At 40.3% G+C, this 22,396-nt stretch overlaps 1 protein-coding gene across 3 annotated transcripts in view; it reads right to left on the bottom strand.

The window, feature by feature from the left end:
- Nucleotides 1-22,396, bottom strand: part of mast4 (microtubule associated serine/threonine kinase family member 4) — a 294,389-nt gene that overhangs the window by 228,536 nt on the left and 43,457 nt on the right. For all 3 annotated transcript variants that reach the window (XM_002934204.5, XM_012967214.3, XM_012967220.3), the window contains exon 2: nucleotides 5,057-5,210. In XM_002934204.5, the coding sequence (XP_002934250.3) occupies nucleotides 5,057-5,210 (154 nt within the window). The remainder of the gene's footprint in view (nucleotides 1-5,056; nucleotides 5,211-22,396) is intronic.

Genomic DNA, 22,396 nt, shown 5'->3' on the forward strand with positions numbered 1-22,396 from the left:
GGTTGTGTAGATTATTCCTTTGTCTAGACACAAAATGTTATTTATGTTGCAGGAAAAGTAAAACAGCCCCTACAGCTATTGGTAGCATTTCTCTACCTGTCACCGGTCTCACTGGCTGTCACTGGGCTGAGGGTGGCAATGGGGCCGACAGGCATTTCAGAGGAAATACCCAACAGGAAAATGCTATGTGTCCCATGAGCCCACTACAAAAGTTCAACAGTACTGTCAAGCCTTGCAGTTGAAAAATGTCTATTAAATAAATTGCTTAATTTTTTGCTTCTATTTAGCTCTCTACACATCCCTTCAGTCGTCAATACATATAAAAGTACATTTTGTTTTACTTACATGCCATAACTGTACCAAATTATATGGTATTACTTGTTATTTTTTTTTAAAAATGTTCCTACTAACAATACAAGTATAGGCCCCCCTTTTCCAGAATTTTCTGGACCTGGGTTTTAATGGATAAGGGATCTTTCCATAATTTGGATCTCTGTACCTTAAGTCTACTAAAAAATCATTTAAACAATAGTCAAACCCAAGAGGATTGTTTTGCCTCCAATAAGGATTAATTATATCTTAGTACAAGGTACTCTTTGATTATTACAGAGAAAAAGGGAATCATTTCTAAAAATTTTGAATTATTTGCTTATAATGGAGTCAATGGGGGATGAGATTCTTGTCATTTGGAACCAGTGTCGGACTGGGATGCCAGGGACCCACCAGAAAGCTTTAGACCGTGGGCCCACACTCTTCAAACTATTTTTCAACCACTTCTCACTCAACCTCTATATTTTCCTAGTTTTTTCCTTTACGTACTATAATCTATTCTTCTTTATATTTAGTCAAATTGTTCCCATAAAGAAATAGTAAATGACCATGAATTAAGCCAAATAGTTAGAAGAAGGAGGGCTCGCTGACACCTGGGCCCATCAGGAGTTTTCCTGGTATCCCTGTGGGCCAGTCCGACGCTGTTTGGAACATTCTGGATAACAGGCTTCGGGATAACGAATCCCATTTCTTCACCTTGATAAATCACCCCCTAAATAAACTCAACAGAATTGTTATGCCACCAATATAGATTGTTGGTATGTGATGGTAGCCAAGGTACTGTTTTGCAATTAAAGATCTGCTTAAAATGGACTCTATGGAAGATGGATTCGTAAGCTTTGAATTAGGGTAGGTCAACTCCAGAAGACTCCATTTTGATAATTCACATTTTAAAAAATGATTTTCTTTTTCTCTGTAATAATAAAACAGTACCTGTACTTGATCCCAACTAAGATATAATTACCCCTTATTGGGGGCAGAACAGCCCTATTGGGTTTATTTAATGGTTAAATGATTCCCTTTTCTCTGTAATAATAAAACAGTACCTTTTACTTGATCCCAACTAAGATAGAATTAATCCTTATTGGAGGCAGAACAATCCTAAAACAGGTCCCATACCTGTGTTGGTTTTCTGGACGAGAAATCCCATATCTGTAGAACCAAGTATACATTCACAACACAAGGTGACAAATGGACCAGACCCAAGTCAACTGTGAATCAACTCTTTGTTTCACTCCTTCCCCTTTATATACAGGTTATATATGGCTTTTAATGACATCTCCTTTTACTCCCTGCTCTCCCTTGCTCCTGTTTACTACCCTCTAAGATAAGAAATGACACTAATGTAATGCCACGGATAGCAGCTGAACAGGTTGGAGGAGGGGCAGCATGACATGGGCCCACCCCTACGCGGGGGGCTCAGTAATGTATAGCCAGGGAAAAGGGGGGCCAGTGGGGGGAGGAGGGGCAGAGGCCATTTTAGGTAGTGGACAGGCTGGGATAGCCACCATTTTAATAAAGCAGCCAAAAGGAGAAGTTGCCCACCCGCCCTCCCTAGATGGTGGCTTACATTGAGCGTCAGGGACAAAAAGGGGGCCCATGCAGATAGATAAACAGTTGGAGGGGGAGTCATCAAATGGGTAATAATCTTGATAGGTGATGAGGTACTGTCACAGCACGGCGGGCCCATGTCAGTCTGCCGCGGGAAGCGGTGCTGTTATATATATACTAAGGGATTTGTGGGATGGTTAACCCCTAAGGTGGGTGACCATTGAGTGTGGATGGAATCTTGGCAAACCTTCAAGAAGGGGATGGTGGGATTGAGGTAAAGGGGCCTCTTCCTTTAACTGGTGGCTTGCGGAGCCTGGATTTGTGGGGGTACCCTCCGAGCCAGGGCCTTGGGCGGCTGGAGGACAGTGGGATATGTTATGGAAGGGCAGACTGACAGGGGCTCTGGTTAGGGATGTTACATACATGTCGTTCATTACATGTCAATGTTATGGTTATGTTCTAAACAGGTATCTTGTTTTTTACAGGTTGAAATTGGTTATGTAATGGTTAATGTCTGTAACGTTATTCCAATAAAGCTGTGGCCATTATTATCCAATGATATTGTCACGCAATTTATTTGGTGGGGTTAGAGGGGAAGCGGTAGTGGGGGGGGTCCTGGTGTCATGCCTAACTGTATTATGTTTCGTTACAAATTCCATTTTGTGTGTCATTTTCTCCACGTTTAATCATTATATTTCTTGAGCCCTAGATGTTTCGAAAACAAAATAAAAAGACAAATAAAAATATTTAAAAGATACTGATGGGTGGAATTGAAGGCAATGCAGGCTTAATGATAATCTGCCCCTGGGCTGGGCTGGAGCGTAGGCAATACCAGGCTTGTGCTGGATTTATACCTGCACTCCAGTGACATGGTTATATAATTCTAACACAATGGTGCCATTGTTTGTAACAAAGCTTTATTTAGGCTCAAGAAATATTTATAACAAAAGTTTCCCGGTTAATAAAACAAGCCAAGTGCTGAAGCCCAGAGGATATGGGATCGAGCAGACTCATAGAACAGCCCAGGCAGTGAGTGAATTGCGGTACAGACAATGCTCATCATTTCCCTGTGCCAAAAAGGAAGCGTTATCTGCGTTTGCCACACACGCAGGCATTGAGCAGTTATAGACATTGGCACAGAAAGACAACTGAAATTTCCAACTTGAATGCAGGAACTTGCACATTCGCCTACGTTATTTGTTTTGCCTTTTTGTTTTAAAGTAAGTTTTACGCCATTATGTCTATGGAGAGACAGCAGATCCAAGCAAAGGCAAAGTACTTACATAACACTAAGATAGGTATTAATACCCAGAGAAAATGCAGCCGCAGCCTGGCCAACTGGAATGTGCAATGTAATAATAATAATGTAATAATATAAATTACAGGTATGGGACCCATTATCCAGAATGCTCGGGACCAAGTGTATTCCGGATAAGGGGTCTTTCCGTAATTTGGATCTCAGTACCTTAAGTCTACTAAAAAATCAATAAAACATTAATTAAACCCAATAGGATTGTTTTGCATCCAATAAGGATTAATTATATCTTAGTTGGGATCAATTAAAAGGTTCTGTTTTATTTCTACATAGAAAAAGGAAATCAGTTTTAAAATTCTGAATTATTTGATTAAAATGGAGTCTATGGGAGAAGGGCTTTCCGTAATTCGGAGCTTTCTGGATAACGGGTTTCCGGATAAGGGGTCCGATACCTGTACTGAAATAACTGTAAATATGCTGGCTTTCTAAACATATTTATTTATCTATACAGATATAAAGTTTACTTCTGCGGCTCCAGTGTGCCATGTTTGTTCCCACAATGCAGCATTATTTCCGATTGCATCAAATTTAGCAAAATTAGCACAACTGAGAGCGCATGTTGTCACAAATCAGATGCAATTGCATAGAAGTCTCTATTGCACCATGTGCAGTGTTTGCAGTGCAAATGACGCCTGTGCCTGACTATAGGTGCAAGTGTGATGCACCTACTGACACTGAGCAAGAAGGGAACCCTAAGGGAGGTGGTGATGGTAGCTTCAGGGTCTCATTTTGTCAATGGAAGGCAGGAAGGACCGAGCAGCACTGAGTATAACTATATGGAAGTGCGAGGATCACATTTTAAATAAAGTACTTTAATGAAAGGAATTTAAAACGTGACTAACTATGGGGAAAAGTTTAGAAGCTCAAATGTTCCGTCGTAACTGAGCCCTATACTGTTTAAGGGCAATAGCATAAAGATTGTGCTTTCAACTCAGTATAATGGGCACTGACCTGTGCAGGCTGTGTTCTCTTAGGACTCAAAAATTCAGCCATGAATATTAGCAGTTTACAGGTATGGGACCTGTCATCCAGAATGCTCAGGACCTGGGGTTTTCCGGATAAGGGGTCTTTTTGAAATTTGGATCTCCATACCTTAAGTCTAATAAAAAATCATGAAAAAACATTAAATAAACCCAATAGGATTGTTTTGCCTCCAATAAGGATTAATGATATCTTAGTTGGGATCAAGTGCAAGGTGCGGGTTCCTGAGGCTGCAGCCATGGATCAGGTTATACAGATAGTCATTTGTCCGTATTTAGTAATGTATGTTGCATATTAGCAAATACCATACGAGTGGCCAGACATGTGCATGGCCTCATTCAATGATCCGTTTATTCAGTGGTGCCCTGCAAATAAATATCATTTATTTTTTTAAGTTTCAATAAAAGAAAATTAAACTTTCAAGAGAAAAAAGTATTTGTAAATGAAATTGTTATACAAATCCACATCTGTGTGGCAGTTTGTATTCTTTTCACTTGTTGTGACTCCTGAAACAAAGTAACAGAAGCCAGAATGATTAAAGGAGGGAACGGACTTTTGTTAATAAAATCCGAGTAATAAAATTGAACCACATTTACCTTTACAAATAATTTTTCAAAACCACTGAAATGTTTTTGGGTGGAGATCCCCTAAGGTGGAGTTGAAAAAGGTGGAGTTGAAAAAGGTGGAGTTGAAAAAGGTGGAGTTGAAAAAGATAAATAAATATATATATATATATATATATATATATATTTATAACTATGATAACTATATAGCATTCTCAGAGCGGATGAAAAATAGGCAGGAATGATAATGCAGCATGTTGGGAATTATCCTGGCAACAGTGTAGAATTGCAGTGACTTCATATTGCACCTTCTTACCTGTTAGCGCTCCGCCCAGGCTCCCCCTTCTCAGGATGCGTCCGTCGTCGCTAAGCTGGCTTTTATACTTCACAGACTTGCAAGACCTTGTGGAGACTTCAGGATTGCTGCATTTGCGGCACAGCATAGAGGGTGGCGACAGAATACTGTCAAGCTAGAAGGGGGAAAAAGCTATTATTGATCTTCAGTCTTCATTATTTTAGCACAGTTTTATTATTTTATGAACAAAAGTGCAGGTTTTTCTTTAAAAATAGCGATTGGCCAAGGTATGACTATTAAAACCTAATTATACATGCTTCTGGTCTGCCAATATGAAATACCCAATGTAACCACAAGGTGGCACCCTGACAGAGTACTGAATCAGCAAAACAACAACAGTTTTGGCAGTATGAAAACAAAATGTAACCGTTAGTTAAATAAAATCCTAATTAGTAAAAAGAAAAATAAGTTAGCAACCGTCCCTCTCATTATAATCTTATACAGTGAATTCAGCTTTCTCTCGCTAACTGAAGAGTGACCCAGTCGCTTGCAATTCTAAATGTTAACAGAGCAGCAAACTGACTAATTGCTGTCAGACCTTAAAAACCTTTTAAGTCAGAATCATCCCACAGTAGGTAGCGGTGCTCAGATCACCCCTTTCATTATTGGCAAATAAAGTCAAAAGAGCCACTACACATTTCCATTAATGATAATCCTATGAATTCTCTGCTGCCCCTATCAACCCTAGCCGTGCTTGGGAATCCAGCCCAGAGGTTTACAGTGCTCTGCCATTAACCTTTCTTTAAGTAGTGAAGCCCCTTATAAATAGTGACTGCCCCCTAGGGCCCAGTAGAGATCCTTACATCCAGGGCCAACTCTACAAACCATTAGTTATAAAACATGCACTGACCCATATGCTCTTAATTGTGCCTTAGTGAATCAAGATCAAGATTTTTCAGGCTGCTACTGCACTGTGAAGAGGGGCAAGTTGGAACAAATGCACCATCCCCACTATATTACAGGCTAGGGTGGCAGCAAAAATTTCAAAATTTGGTCAGTATCCCTTTAAAAGCAAACAAAAAATTCATATATAGGTATAGGATCCGTTATCTAGAATACTCGGGACCTGGGGTTTTTTTGGATAAGGGGTCTTTCTGTAATTTGGAACTCCATACCTTGAGTTTACTAAAGAAAATTATTTAAACATTAAATAAACCCAATAGGATTCTCCTGCCTCCCATAAGGATTAATTATATCTTAGTTGGGATCTAGTACAGGTACTGTTTTGTTTTTTTTTGTTATTATGGAGAAAAAAGGAAATCTGAATTATTTGATTAAAATGGAGTGTATGGGAGACTGCCTTTCTGTAATTCAGATCTTTCTTGATAATGGGTTTCTGGATCCCTTACCTGTACAATCAATACAAAGACCCATGATTTACCATCAAAACAGGAAATTCTGTAAGCCTTATTCTGAAGTGTTACGCCATGCAAGCTAAGTAAAAAATAAATCCACTTGAAAACTAGGGCAAATACAGAGAGTGTCATTTCTTGTTTGAAGTCTCAGAGGAATGACATTTTTCTGTTCATTCTTCACCTCATATGTAAGCACATCAGGTAGCCCTCCTCATTCTGTGATGTGACCTTAAGAGACAAAGCCAAGAAGAGCTGCTCTTTTGTATGTGCCGGAGCTGGATCACTCCATCTGCTGCCTTCTCATGTGAAACAAAGCGAGGAAAACCTTTTCTTGTCATATTAGGACAATAGCTTTCTTCTATCCTCCCGCTACTCCTTGCTGCTCTCTGTGAGCAATGTGGGCCCAGCTCTTATCCCGCTGATACCATCATATACACTGTGCTAGCATTAAAATAAATGGAAAAGCTTTTTATATTTTGATTTCTGTGCCATATTTGAAGAATTGGATTCAAGGTTGCATTACACAAATAAATTCTTCATCCGAAATGTCCTTAGAAACAGGAAGGGTAACTTAGTTCTCTAGCGTTGTACTAAAACTCCCAGTATCCCACTGACCAACAAAGGCTGCTAAAATATCTAACCTTATCTTCCATACTCCTTGTTATTTTGCCTTCAGTCACTTGCAAAATGTTACCCCCCCCGGCTCCAGAGTCTCTGACTGCTACACCCCTCCATTTTAGAATCTCTCTTTTAGCATCGCTCTTTTATTCTTCTACTGCCTATGCACTTTACTTTAATCCACACACACATTTTACATATAATATATATATTATATATATATATTAAATATATATCTATAGATATGGAGTTTCAATAAAGGTTTCATGGATGGACTTTATGCCGTGAGTGCCGTTTATAAATGTACATGTGTATATTATATATATATATATATATATATATATATATATATATATATATATATATATATATATTTATATTTTAGAAACAGGATCTGCACACACAGGACTTAGGGATAAATTAAGTATTTATTAAATGGCAGAGAACTAACGTTTCAGGTGGTATCCCAGCCTTTGTCAAAGTTACACAACAGTACAAGTGGAACCCATATATACCATGTTTGGGACTTCTGAGGACTGCACCCAGGTGCAATATCTCATAGTAACGTGAGTGCTGGCATCCCACTATATTATATATATATACACACACACACACACACACACACACACATATATATTATAAATAAACAGGAAAAATGAAAAGGCACAGTATTTGGCCTACTGGCTGACAAGACAGATACCATACCAGTGTTTAGGATTGCTCCTGCTCCAGAGCTGTATTATGATGGAGACACCTTGGCTACCAGTTGGAGCACAGTTAATAATCTTATCTCTTTTAACTCTCTTGGGCGTAGACTTAAGGTGGCCACACACGTATCGATTTTCCACGTTCCAATCGGCCACTAACGTTCAGGGCTGAAACGGCAGATAAGGAGGTAGAAACAATAGGATTTCTACCTCCTTCTGCCGATTCAGCTCTGAAAGCAGATATTGCTCAGGTGCCTTTCTGTGGCGCCCGATCAAAATCTTTTAACCCACCCGATCAGCGAGTCGACCGATATCAGCAGCCTCCTGCGATACAATGAGGTTTCGTACAATATTATCGGCTTGTTTATGGCCAGCTTTAGCCTTTTTTTTAGGTATAACTTCAGGAGTGGGCACATACTTGATAAGTTCTAGCAGAACACACATGGTGACTGTGCTTTAAGAGGTAAACGCTTTAGGAGGCAAAACGCTAAGGCCACCCTTTTAATAAGTGGCTTATATGGCTGGGAATGAGGGCTGGACAAATAGAATGTAATGTAAGGCAGCGCGCAGACCAAGCAGAATAGCACACAGAGTGGTACAATGGAATGCTGAGAGAGTCCAGTATGAAATAGTGACCCACTGACAAAAAACAGAAGTCCCGTCCCATCAGAAGTAGGAAAGGACCTTGCAGTGAGGAGGATGGATCTGGAAAGGTGCTTGTTCTAGGAATGTATGCAGGAGATATGGGTTAGCATGGCAACTCAAGTGGGGGTGTACCATACTTACAGGCACAGAATTGAAGATAAGGGGAGATAGATCACTCATCCCAAACCATGCGCCCCATTGTATAGAGGTTCCTGGAGACCTGTAGGTGGTTCCATGGGCTGGTGAGAGACTGCAATTAATCTTCTAAGAGTAGGAGGACTTTGCATCAGTCCTCCTCATGCCTTCTGGGCCTACCTTCCAGCTGAAATGCCTTTACTTTGTAGCCTTACTTTGTCTCAACTTGGTGCAGAGGTATTCCCTACTTGGAAGTAGGCAGGCACGGGAAGGTGCCCAACTCTGGGGAATGGACCAGAACTCCCCACTTGGGTTCCCAAGAACCCTATATCAGAGGTCAAGAGGAGGAATTTCTGTAGATACTAGGGGAATATGAATCAGCAAGTCCTGCATCCAGGAAACAGGGTGCCCAAGGTCTTATTGCCTCATAATAAACATGTAGCTCCAACATCCCTGAAGCATCACTACCCAAGAATACAATGTAACATGCAGGTGTCTGGAAACATTACTGTTATATACTGTTATTTTTACATTGGCTACACAGAAAAAGTAATTGGTCAAATGCAGATGAGTCTTTTGGACCACCATTAAAAAGTGGCCCAGAACCCAATTTAAGGGTAGCAGATAAAGACATCCAAAGGATCTGTAAGGGGTTACAAGGCTCAGGCCCTCACTAAAATTGTAAGTGTAAGTCAGTGATCCCCAACCAGTGGCTCAGGGGCAACATGTTGCTCCCCAACCCCTTGGATGTTGCTCCCAGTGGCCTCAAAGCAGGTGCATATTTTTTAATTCCTGGCATGGAGGCAAGTTTTAGCCAATCATAGCTCATATTTGGCACCTCTGGAACTTTTTTCATGCTTGTGTTGCTCCCCAACCCCTTTTCTACTTGAATGTTTCTCACAGATATAAAAGGTTGGGGATCCCTGGTGTAAGTGTTAGAAGCATATAGAATTTATTATTATAATTCCATGATCCCGTCATTGGTATTTGGAGTATGCAGAAATACCTACCTACAAACATGATATCCTTTCAGAGATTTTTTACATATGGCTGTAAATCAAATATGCTGCTGCGGTGGCCGTATAGAAAATATAGGTGTTTGTTTCCCCTATTGGTTACAGTCAGTACATTGGAAGCAAGCTAAACATAATACTCATGCAATCAGCCTTGAGGCTTCACGGTTCACAAGACAAATACAGTTTAATGGGACTCTCCTGGGGCAACTGAGTGCTCAAAAACACAGTAGACAATTTCCCAATAAGATACTTGCGTGTAACCAACCAGCATGGGCTTCAGGGGAATTTTATTTTAGTGAAAAACTGCAAAAAATTTTCAGTATTAATAACTCCTGTTTTCTTTAAAACACAAATAATTCTCATTAAAAGTAAATATGATAATTATTTAGGATGATATTTTCCTTAGATATGTATGCATACATAAATGCTCATCCATATTAACAAATATGCACAATAACCAAGGAATCTTGCAGGGCATACTACCTCCCTTGCCAGTCGTATACACAATCCCCATACAACAATAACCAGGCTCCATGTACTCCAATCCTGTCTGAGGTGTGTATTGGGAAGATGCAGTAACATTTCACTGTTGCCTTGCCATATATTATAAGAGGGACTTCCTGACTGGCAATCGCAATTTGATGTAGGATTTTAGCAGTGGTTCTTAGGGATTTGTTTGTATGGAGTATACACGTTGCACAGAGATGCTATACACTTCCCTGCATGGTAATCCAATACATCAAATATTAATGCTCCTGATTCCTTACACCCCACTACCATCCTTAGGAACTCAGGTTCTATGATCTCCATCCCTTTCCTATTACTTTCCCAAGTAAAGGTGGGCGTACATGTTAAGATTTGCTCGTTTGGCGACCAATGGAAAAATCAAACCTGCCCAGATATCGACAGGAGAGACCCGTTGGGGGGGGGGGGGGGCATACATGGGCAGATAAGCTGCTGAATAAGTATAAATGACTCGAATTAGCAGTTTAAACCTGCTGTGTATGGCAGCCTTCCGGCGTCATCCAGCTCCCTACCCAGTGGCACATTTAGCATAGGTTCAGGTCAGAGATTAGCTTTTATTAAAGCTAATGTATTTACATTTTGCATAAACCAGATATCTGATTTGAAATTTATGATATAATGAATATGAATCAAGCTCAAGTCTACCAATAAACACTCAAAATCAGTGGGAATTAGATAAGCTCATTTTCGGATTTGGATATCTGATTTTATATTTCGCGACAGATCTTACTTTGCATTGTCACTTGAGTTATAAAACGGCTGGAGACAAAGGATTCGAGAAAATGACAGCAAATGTCCTTGGGCTCAATTTAAGAACCTAATGAATAGGTTTATCTTGATTTTTCAGATTAAAAAAAGATTGTAATGACTTCGTAAATTGCGGGCAAGAGATTACTGGAGATCATGCAAGGTATTCAACATGACTACAGGATGTTCGCGCACCCTAGTGACTTGTCTGGGATCTATGAGTTCCACGCAGGATGCTGCCACTTTGCAAAGAGATTTAACTAAATTGGAAAACTGGGCAGAAATATAGAAAATGAGGGTTAAAGTTATGCACTTTGGTTGAAATAATATAAACGCGCGTTATACACTAATCATACCTCCTAACATTTGAAAAATTGAAATAGGGACAAAAAGAAATGCTGCGCAAAATGTTTTGACCACACCCATTTTGCGACCACACCCCCTAAATACCACTCCCATTTTACTAAATTTGGCAGGTTATTTGTGTGGGTTTTGGGGTCGTTTTATGTGTTATTACAGTTTTGCTTAAAAGTTGAAATTGCCCTTAAGTTGCAAGTCTCAGTTCTCCCAAGAGACCTGTTAAGCTTATTAGTTTCAATTTTAATAAAAAATGTAAAAAAAAAAAAAATAAGTTAATAAGTGCAGGTGTAGCTGGTTAAGATTTCTGGGCTCTCTACCAAAAGCTACTTATTTAATTAAGGTTGATAAATATATCTTTTTTAGCGTTCAGTGCAGGAGATCTAAGGAAATGAGAGACTTTTCTGTAAGAATCTGGGACTGCGGGCTGAGCTGTTAAAAGAGGGACTTGTCCCGCGGAAATCGGGGCAGTTGGGAGGTATGACTAAATAGTAGTGTTGGGGGGATCCTTAATGGAGAAGGATCTGATTTTTGTAGATAACAAGTTGTCTAATTCCAGGCAGTGTCATTCTGTGGCTACTAAAGCAAATAAAGTGCTGTCTTGTATAAAAAAGGGCATTGACTCAAGGGATGATAATATAATTTTGCCTCTTTATAGGTCCCTGGTAAGGCCTCACCTTGAGTATGCAGTGCAGTTTTGGGCTCCAGTCCTTAAGAAGGATATTAATGAGCTGGAGAGAGTGCAGAGACGTGCAACTAAACTGGTTAAGGGGATGGAAGGGTTAAACTATGAGGTGAGACTGTCAGGGTTGGGGTTGTTTTCTTTGGAAACAAGGCACTTGCGAGGGGACATGATTACTCTGTACAAGTACATTAGAGGGGATTATAGGCAGATGGGGGGGTTCTTTTTTCCCATAATAACTATCAGCGCACCAGAGGTCACCCCTTTAGATTATTCCTTTTGGAGCAGCGTAGGTGGTTTTCACGGTGAGGGCATTGGATGGAGATTCCATGATACCCTAGGTTCTCAATGGCAGGGCTAACCCCTTGCTTCTTTTGCCAATTCAAAAATATTTCAATCAAGATATACCTGAAGCTGAAGTTATTTCATTTATAGATTCTGAATAATTGCCTCATATACTGTAACAGCCTTCTGTGATGCCTGAGCTTAAAGTCAGAAAATCATTCAATACTGCTCCTGAATACTTGAATCTTTAAAATAAACCCCTATATGTACAAAGAGCGTTTTCTGTGAAAGTGAAGAAAGGCAGAAGGAAGAGTAATTAGCTATTCCCAGCATCCTTAGGGATTTCACACAAGCGAGAAACCCTAATCTGTTATAGATCGGTGCAGACAACTGATGAAATGCAATATTTAAGAGACAGTTAGCAAATACAATGCATTCTACTGTAAACACCTGGGTCCAATCAGGGGGAAAACTGTATAATAATTCACATAAAATAAGCTTAGAAAATATATGTCTTTGCATCTATTTTTTTCAGTTAAACATTTTTAACTATACACTCACCAAAAGGATTTTTAGGAACACCTGTTCAATTTCTCATTAATGCAATTATCTAATCAACCAATCACATGGCAGTTGCTTCAATGCATTTAGGGGTGTGGTCCTGGTCAAGACAATCTCCTGAACTCCAAACTGAATGTCAGAATGGGAAAGAAACAGGGCCGGATTTATCTTCAGGGCGCCCCGAGGCCGCCCCCGTTGGTCGCCCCGCCCCTTGTGCGCATGCGCAAACGCGCGACACACCCCCGTGCGCAAGTGCGAGTGCGCATGCGCAAACCTTTAACCTCCCATACGGAGCAGTGGGGAGAGGTCCCGACTGCTCCGTATAGGAGCCAAATTTTAAAATTTTGTTGCGGCGGGGCGGCATGCCCCTAAACTTCTGCCGCCCTAGGCCTGGGCTTTTGTGGCCTTTCCACAAATCCGGGCCTGGAAAGAAAGGTGATTTAAGCAATTTTGAGCGTGGCATGGTTGTTGGTGCCAGCCGGGCCAGTCTGAGTATTTCACAATCTGCTCAGTTACTGGGATTTTCACGCACAACCATTTCTAGGGTTTACAAAGAATGGTGTGAAAAGGGATCATCATCCAGTATGCGGCAGTCCTGTGGGCGAAAATGCCTTGTTGATGCTAGAGGTCAGAGAAGGGTATTAGTATGGTGTTCCTAATAATCCTTTAGGTGAGTATATATATATATATATATATATATATATATATATATATATATATATATAAATCCATCAGGTTCATCTTCAACAAACCTATGACAGCTGCAAATTTAACCTTTTAACAAGAGAATAAATGATGCTAATATTGCATTTTATTCAATAGTCTACAGAGATGCTCTATTGGATTCTTCTGAATTCCGAAACCATCTAATACAAAACCTAATTTGTATTTTAGCAAAATAAAAAAAAAAAAAGTCACCCCAAACTGTTCAGAGGGAAATGCCATTGAAGTCACTGCAATAAAACCTGCGTCAGGATATAACAAGTACAGTGCATTTTTCAGAACCAAACATTAAAATTGTAAAGAAAATGGAAAATATTTGGGTCCCTGTGGGGATCATATTTCTTTTATATCACAAATGGAGCTCCTGTCTACTAACTGTACTATCCTCAATGCTACTATATAGCACATACATGTAAAGGAACCAAATTTATTTTTTTTTTTTAGCTCGGTTCCATGTTCGCTGGAGTTTGCACGTTTTACACAAATAAGCCTGTCTTCATAGTTTCCTTCTCTTTAATGTTTTTTGTTTGTTTTTTCTAAGATCCTTTTTAAACTATGGGGCTGATTTATACACAAATCCTGACACCCTAATGCATATCACATGCAGGGAGAATAACTGGGACAACAATTTATTTTTGTAAATTGTTAAATCTGGAATCCTCTATAAAGGTTTTTGAGCACAAACTATTAGTACCGATTACCTCTATTACTCCTATTTAACAGCAAACACCCCAATATTTAAAGTGGGGCCTAGATCTCCAAACATTTTATTTTAAAGGTGAGAGGTCCAATGACTCTAAATGCTTTGTCTATGCACATCCCACATTAAGTTTACCATAGGGTTGTTGGCATACACTTAGTTTCCCAGGTGCCTTCAGCCATGTGACTTTTGCTCCAATAAACTTCAGTCACTCTTTACTGCTGCGCTGCAAGCTGGAGTAACGTCAACCTCTTCGTCCCTCCTTCACCCCCAGCAGCAGTCGATTAGCAGAACAATTGGAAGGTAGCAAGATAAAAGCTCCCGACACCTGTATTACTAAAAATGCTCCCATGCACCACCTAGAGGTAGATATGAAAACAGCACTCAATAGTAAAAATCCAAGTGCGGCTCAACCAAGTCATGACTCCTCCAGTTACATGGGAGTAGGAGAAACAATAGGTTATCTGAAAGCAGTTCTAATGTGTAGCGCTGGCTCCTTTTGAAAGCTCAGACTCAGGCACAATGCACTGAGATTTAGGGGCGATATGCCCCGCCTCAAGTTAAAGCAGCTCCCATATGGACTCTCCACAGTGCTCTGTATTTGAGCGAAAAAGGGGATGCGCCTTTGCAAGTGCACAATGGGGCGTACAATGGGGGGTACCTACACACAAAGAATAAAACTTTAAAATGGTAGAGTGAATTATTTGCAATGTAAAAAAAATAAGCAGTACAACATAAAAACCATGACAGAATCCCTTTAATACTGGCCAATGTAATGTACTGTATTTGTAAAGTTGTAAAGGAAGAATAAGTGTCAAATTGATGAGAGGCAGAGAATGATCACAGAACCAGTACCAGAAGGGAAAAAAAAGGCTAAGCAATGTCTTCTGCATCTGACACAGGAACCGTGATCATCTGGCACCTGTCATAAACACCCTGCTCCTTACAGAGCGACCCACCCTGAGCCTCGCGTCACTTGGCAGAATGAACTTAGCAGGGCTCAAACACAAAAGTGCCCATGGGTCCATAGGCTTAGGAATGTAGCTGGGGGTCTGTCAGTGGAAGGCAACAGACAAAGACAGCTGTAAGACTGCTAATAAAATAGCAGATTAGGTACAGTACATATGGAGGCTACAGAAAATAATTATGAGAAAACAGAGGAAATTTGTTTTTTGACAGCAGAGTATCCAGATATAAATACAGAGAGTGTAAAATATCCTAGGGGACAGATTAATGACAGTCACACAGATGTTGTATGGCTTGGATAATTAATTACAAGGAAATCTTTCCAACTAGTGCCATCCCAGCAGAACTGTAAGGTACCTTTGTAAGGTGCCACCGCTGCTTCAGAAAACACAGCACAGGCTTGGTGTTCCCAATACAGGTATGGGACCCAAGGTTTTCTGGATAATGGCGGCCATACACGTAGGAATTACGAATAGTCATTCCTGCGACCATTGGTCTCAGCCTTTGTGATATTGAGCCACCATCTACGCACCGAATATCATAGAAAATGAGGTTCCGTACAATAATATTGGTGTGCGTATGGCCAGCCTAAGGGGTCTTTCTGTAGACTTGGATCAAGTCTACTAAAAAATAATTTAAACACTAAATAAACCCCCAATAAGGATTAATTATATCTTAGTTGGGATCAAGTACAAGGTACTGTTTTATTATTGCAGAGAAAAAGGAAATCTGTTTAAAAAATCTGAGTTATTTGCTTATAATGGAGTCTATGGGAGATAAATCTGTAATTTGGAACTTTCTAGATAATGGGTCCTATATCTGTACCTCTTGGTAAGGACTGAAAATCCTGCTCAACTCCCAAGGCAATCTCTTCTGTCCATTTTACTGTATGTCGGACTGTATACTAAGCTGCACATTGCAGATATTAAATAGTAGGCAGACACTGCTACTGCTGGGTTACACAAAATGTTGCTGGACTACAACTCCAGCATTTCATTAAGTATGTAGGCAAGCAACAGAGACAGGCAGGTCTGGGTAAGGCTTCAAAATGGGCCCTGGCATTTCAAGTACATAGAGGTGCTATGTGACGGTCTATGGTATGGGATCTTTTATCTGGCAACCCCATATTCAGAAAGCTCCAAAGTACAAAAAGGCCTCCTCCCTTAGCGTCCACTTTAAGGGTTTTCCTGCAGGAATCGTTATTGGTGGCAAATCAATCATATTAGGTTTATTTCTCGTTTTTTTTAGTTAAGGTAATCTAAAACAACAGGTCCCAAGCATAGCAGATAGTGTATCCTATACTGGCATCAGCAAGTTACCCGACACGGCACTAACAGGCAGGGTTAGCCCTTAAGTACCTGCTTGCATCTGTAATGAAGCCTGAGCCGCCTGTCTCACAACGCTTGGCATTATAGTGTAAAGATTTCAGTTGCCCTAGTAGTACCACTGGCAGCACTGTACAACGGAAGGGTTTATACGCCATGCATACAAATGGCATTACGTGCCCGGCTCGACAGAACTTACAATCTAAAAGACTGGAAAGGATTTAGACTGACCTGCCATCCCATCTCCTCGATTGCTCTTGGGCAAGTTCTTAGTGGAATGCACCAGAAATTTCAGTTATGGTTTTGCTGCCTTGAAATCTAGAAATGCGTGTCCTTTTTGCTTCATTCAAGCCACTGCACAGAGATTATAGTCAAGGACTATTCACTTTGGCTCACATTTACCCTTAGCTGATGTCTTTCCTTTAGCCTTGTATGGCCGCATTGCATTAGCCACTGTTCCTCAGGGACATCAGAGAGTAGAGCAGCCATTGCCACTGTACCTTCTACTAAACATTCCTCTTATCCCCACTCAATATAAATGCACTCTCTTACTTACACCATGGCAGCACAGTGCAACACCTGTGCAAATATTTTATATGTGATCAAAGGATTAATAATTAATCAATTAATAAGGGGGTGATAGTGAAGAATAACTTGATTATTCCCAAAATGGTTATATTAAGACATGAGAGATGAATTGTATTATATTGTATTATACTTTCATTTTCACAACAGTTCCTCTTCAACAAAGCTACATGGCGAGTCCATGTGACCATGATGCGGCTGAGCTCAGAAATCACTGCCGAATATTTATGACACCCCCAACTCCGCACAAGTGCAATCACAGCTATGTACTAACACTCGGCAGTGACATTCCTGCCCTTCAGAAAACATAAATCCTGGCCAACACTGCTCATAAATTTTGGAAAACTCATAATAGTCAGATATGAAATAAAGTGCTTTGTGACGGGATAGCAGACTCACAAAAGTAACTGCAGCCAATGGCACAGACTAAAATATCTCACAAGCAAATGTGTAATTATTTATTTGTTTTCTTCATTCATTCTTCATTTAAGAATACTTATGCAATTGCTTTTCAAGTTTGATGTGAAGTGATGGTGCAAGAGTAAGTTACTGACACCAGGAGCGGGGCAGATGGACCCTTTCGTGATATTAGCATCAGATAAAGTATTTTTCATCAGATAAAGTATTTTTCATCAGATAAAGTATTTTTCATCAGATAAAGTATTTTTCATCAGATAAAATATTTTTCAATTGTCTGCAAGTTTGGATATATGGCTCGGGAATTAAAAGGCTGTAGCTGTGCTATTAAACCAGCAGTGCTGGGTGCATTGTTGGCTACATGGACATAGTCGTAATTTGTATGTCTCTGGCCATAATCCTAAATGATAGTTAAAGCCTCTAATTTTTTGTTTTTAGGCAGTGCTGTGTGTGTAGCATGAGGAATACCTTCTGTTCCAAGAACACCACGTCTTGTAAAGGGCTCTTTGCGCTACTTTTGGACCTTCTCTCCCTAACATATGGTTTTGTGCATTCAGATGCTCTCTTGATGGTCTTATTCCTCAGAAGCCATGTTCCAAAATCTAACAGTTATGAGATCTAATGAGATTGAAACAAGCCATGTAGAAGTTGGATATATGGCTCTGAATTATTAGGTTGTATCTATGCCATTAAACCAGTGGTTCTGGATGCAAAGTTGGCCAAAGGTAAATTAAGAAGTGATTTGAATGTCTCCACCTATAATTGGAGCCTCTCTTTTTGGTTGTACAGGTCGTGCGTGTAGCACGTGGCGTATGAATAGCTTCAGTTTTCAGAAGGCTCTCTGTGCATGTCGAGAATTGTGAAGGACTCTTTGGCACCTTTTGTCCCTCCTTTCCCTAACCATGATGGTTTTTCCATTGGTTTGCGAGAAAGAAAATTCCCTGCGCTAAGAGCCAACTTAAAACTTAAAAATCGGAATTTCAGCTCTAAGTTACCAGGTCTAATTAATATAATTAATATGAATGTAATATTGATACAGAAACTGGGAAATACTCAGAAACTCGGCTCAGCTGCACAGAATGGGGAACAGTGCCATAATTACAGAAGACACGGCCAACAGAACAGATAGAAACTGATAGATAAAATAACTTTTCACACATTTCTTGGTTATAGCGTTCAAACTTAAAGGACACATCAACCCAAAAAAATATTTTTTGCCTAAGAAAAGAACTTTTTCAATATACGTTCATTGCAAATTTGCAATGGTTTTTGGTTATATGTATATAAATTCACAGGCAGATTAGTTACCAATATGGCTACACATATGGTTGACCTCCTGGCTCCTGATCTATTTTAATCACCCAAATAACCAGAATAAATGAAGAAGCCAGTACATTTTTTCTTTAAATTAGTGTAAACCTACACCAGTGTTACCAGCCAGCAAGATGTGTTATCATGTATGGAAACAAACACTTGTTGGCCCATTTTTTGTTTGGTCATAGCTGTCCTAATTGGCTGAGCCCAACTTTAGACACCAGAACACTCCAAAACCATGAAAATGAAATCCTATCATACCAGGCGGAAATGCACATGTAGTAATAAGTCTGTCTCATCTGGCCATCATCTATGCCAGGGGCATGGGCGTCCGCAGAAAATTTTCCAAGGGGAGGCAAGTAAGCTAGCATCATCCTGCAACAGACAAATATATTTATATATATATATATATATATATATATATATTTTTTTTTTTTTTTTTTGCAGGATGATACTAGGGGAGGCTAAAGATGGCCCATACACAGACTGACCTACAGCTAATGTGAGACTTAGTGGATTCGCTGCTGGCGTAAAAAGTTAACCTCCCAACTACCTCTTGCCGTTCCCACTGACTCCCAGGGATACTGTACAAAAGTGCGGGGGGTGCTTTTTTTTTTTACCCTAAAATGTTTAGTATGTAAATGTATTCATACGTGCACTTCTGTTAGGGGATCTGCAAACATTTGTGTTTGGATCAGTTAGCTTAAAGGGGTAGTTCGCATTCACTTTTATTTTTAATGGTTTTTCAGTTATTTAGCTTTTTGTTCAGCAGCTCTCCATTTGGTATTTCAGCAGCTATCTGGTTGCTAGGGTCTTATTTACGCTAGCAACCAGGTAGTGGTTTAAACAAGAGATGGGAATATGAATAGTTAAGGGGCCTACTTGGAAAAATAAGTAATACAAAATTATAATAATAATAAAATTGTAGCCTCACAGAGCAATATTTTTTGGCCCCCATTTGAAATCTGTATAGAGGCAGAAGAGAAAGGCAAATTATTCAAAAAAATTAATTAGGAAGACCAATTGCAAAGTTGCTAGGAATAGGCCATTTTATAACATACTAAAGGTTTACTTAAAAGTGAACCACCCCTTTAGATGTGTTTATGTTAGTTTTATAGCAAGAAAGGCAGTGGGTACTGACTCCCCATTATATACAGTGAGACGCAGTCCGTATTTACAAACCCAGCACATTATATACAGTGAGAAGCAGTGGGTACTGATGGCAGATATTCAGGCCCTGGCACTATAACACTGGCACTGATACACAACATTGGCCCCACTGTAACTTACTATAAATGAACAAAACAATGACAAAAATAAAAAAAAAATAGTAAGTGCAAAAAACAACAACAAATATACAAACACACAATGAGCTTTTTCAGAGGGAAAGAGTTAACTTACCCTCCATCTGTTAGGGTAGGGGATAGATTATAAATTATTATAGATGTCAGGTCAGGCAAAAAACAATTTAATGTCAGCTAGTGATTCTTTAGAACTGTATAGTACCTGGGTATAGTGCCTGGGTATAGTACCTGGGTATAGTGCCTGGGTATAGTGCCTGGGTATAGTGCCTGGGTATAGTGCCTGGGTATAGTGCCTGTGTATAGTGCCTGTGTATAGTGCCTGGGTATAGTGCCTGGGTATAGTGCCTGTGTATAGTACCTGGGTATAGTGCCTGGGTATAGTGCCTGTGTATAGTACCTGGGTATAGTGCCTGTGTATAGTGCCTGGGTATAGTGCCTGTGTATAGTGCCTGTGGGATGAAATCTCCAGCAAAAGTTGAGAGTGGGTTCTTAGGTAAAGATTCTTCTTTTCAGTCCTCATTTCTGTTTCCAGTTTGCAAAATCTCCCGATCCCTGTGTGCATCTGTGCTCTGATTGGTCAATTTTACTGTCTGTCAAGGAAGCTGTGCTCTGATTGGAGAATCCACAAGAAGAAAGATCCAATCGGAGCACAGCAAAACGGGCTTGAGGGGAAAGTGCAGAAACGAGTAAGGCTTTTTGTTTTTTTTGCTACTTTTCCAGGGGGGGGCAAGTGCCCCCTCTTGCCCCCTTCTGTGGACGCCCATGGCCAGGGGTAGGGAACCTATGGCTCAGGAGCCAGATGTGGCTCTTTTGATGGCTGCATCTGGCTCTCGCTGCCAAATCTTTAATAAAAAAATAACCGGGGGTGTGGCCTGCGCTCGGTGGATAGAAGATGTGTTCTAAGCCTTAGAACACGTCTTCTATCCGCCGAGCGCAGGCCACGCCCTCCTCCGCATCGCATCCTTGGCACCCACCCTATCTTGCCCCTGTGCTCGGCAGGTAGAAGACGTGTTCTAAGCCTTAGAACGCGTCTACTATCCGCCGAGCGCAGGCCACGCCCTCCTCTGCATCACATCAGGCATCCTTGGGACCCACCCTACCTTGCCCCGCAGCATCCGTGGCCAAACATATTGTATGGCTCTCACGGAATTACATTTTAAAATTTGTGGTGTTTATGGCTCTCTCAGCCAAAAAGGTTCCCGACCCCTGATCTATGCCATTAGGCTAGGGGTGAGAGAAATACTGAAATATTACAGAGAATGAACACTGATGTTAAAAAACACTTGCAAACACTCTGAATATATTCCATTGCACAGAGGGGAATGCTGCTCAGAAGGACTGTTTTGCTACCACGGGTGGCACCAAAGGCATATCAATTACTGGCATCTAATAGAAATGCAGCAAGCGCAAGCTGAATGTTGCAAATGAGACTTTTACATGAAATTAGAAGGGGAAGCATTTGCAAGTGATGAACTGAGGGAGAATACTCCGGTGGTTACTTTAGAAAATAGCTACAATTTTGCTTCATTCCAGCTCCAATGTGATGTGCAATTTGTGACAGTAATCACCGGAGATATAGCAGAGATTCCTGCACTGCCGAGCCGCGTGCATAAAGTACCACAAAGTGTTCTCGGCTGATGTTATTTCTCAGGTTAATGTTCTTACATCTCACGGCTAGTTTAGAAGAACTGCTTTTTCTGCTTGGTAATAAAGCAACATTATCTTATGCAATGGCCGCCCTGCCCACCTGTACAGCTTCAAAACCACATCGCACAGGCTTGGGTGTTCATAATGATACCTGCTGAGAGGCTTTATACAAACGCTTGTAACAACTCCAGCTTCTTGCCTTTGTCACAAATAGTTTACCAGTTAAAGTAGGGACATGGAATTCAAAGGGGTCCTGCAATATTAATTCATTTAAACTATTCAATGGATGTAACGTTATCGGTAAATGTAACCGTAATTCAAAAAAGGTGTAGGGTTAGCCTTTATTGGCTACTGGATTGGACTATTGAAACAATGTAGCAGAAGTTCTCCTCCAGGTCTGTAAATCAGCTGCTTCTACTCTGCTGTGTCAGGAGTCAAAACCAGTAGTGCAGTGGATGTAAATAGGTAGACAAACTACTCTCAATATAAGAGAAAGAAAGAAAGAAAGAAAGAAAGAAAGAAAGAGAGAAAGAGAGAAAGAGAGAGAGAAAGAGAGAAAGAGAGAAAGAGAGAAAGAGAGAAAGAGAGAAAGAGAGAAAGAGAGAAAGAGAGAAAGAGAGAAAGAGAGAAAGAGAGAAAGAGAGAAAGAGAGAAAGAGAGAAAGAGAGAAAGAAAGAAAGAAAGAAA

Source organism: Xenopus tropicalis, chromosome 1 (genome assembly GCF_000004195.4).
Source record: "Xenopus tropicalis strain Nigerian chromosome 1, UCB_Xtro_10.0, whole genome shotgun sequence".
Classification (NCBI taxonomy): domain Eukaryota; kingdom Metazoa; phylum Chordata; class Amphibia; order Anura; family Pipidae; genus Xenopus; species Xenopus tropicalis.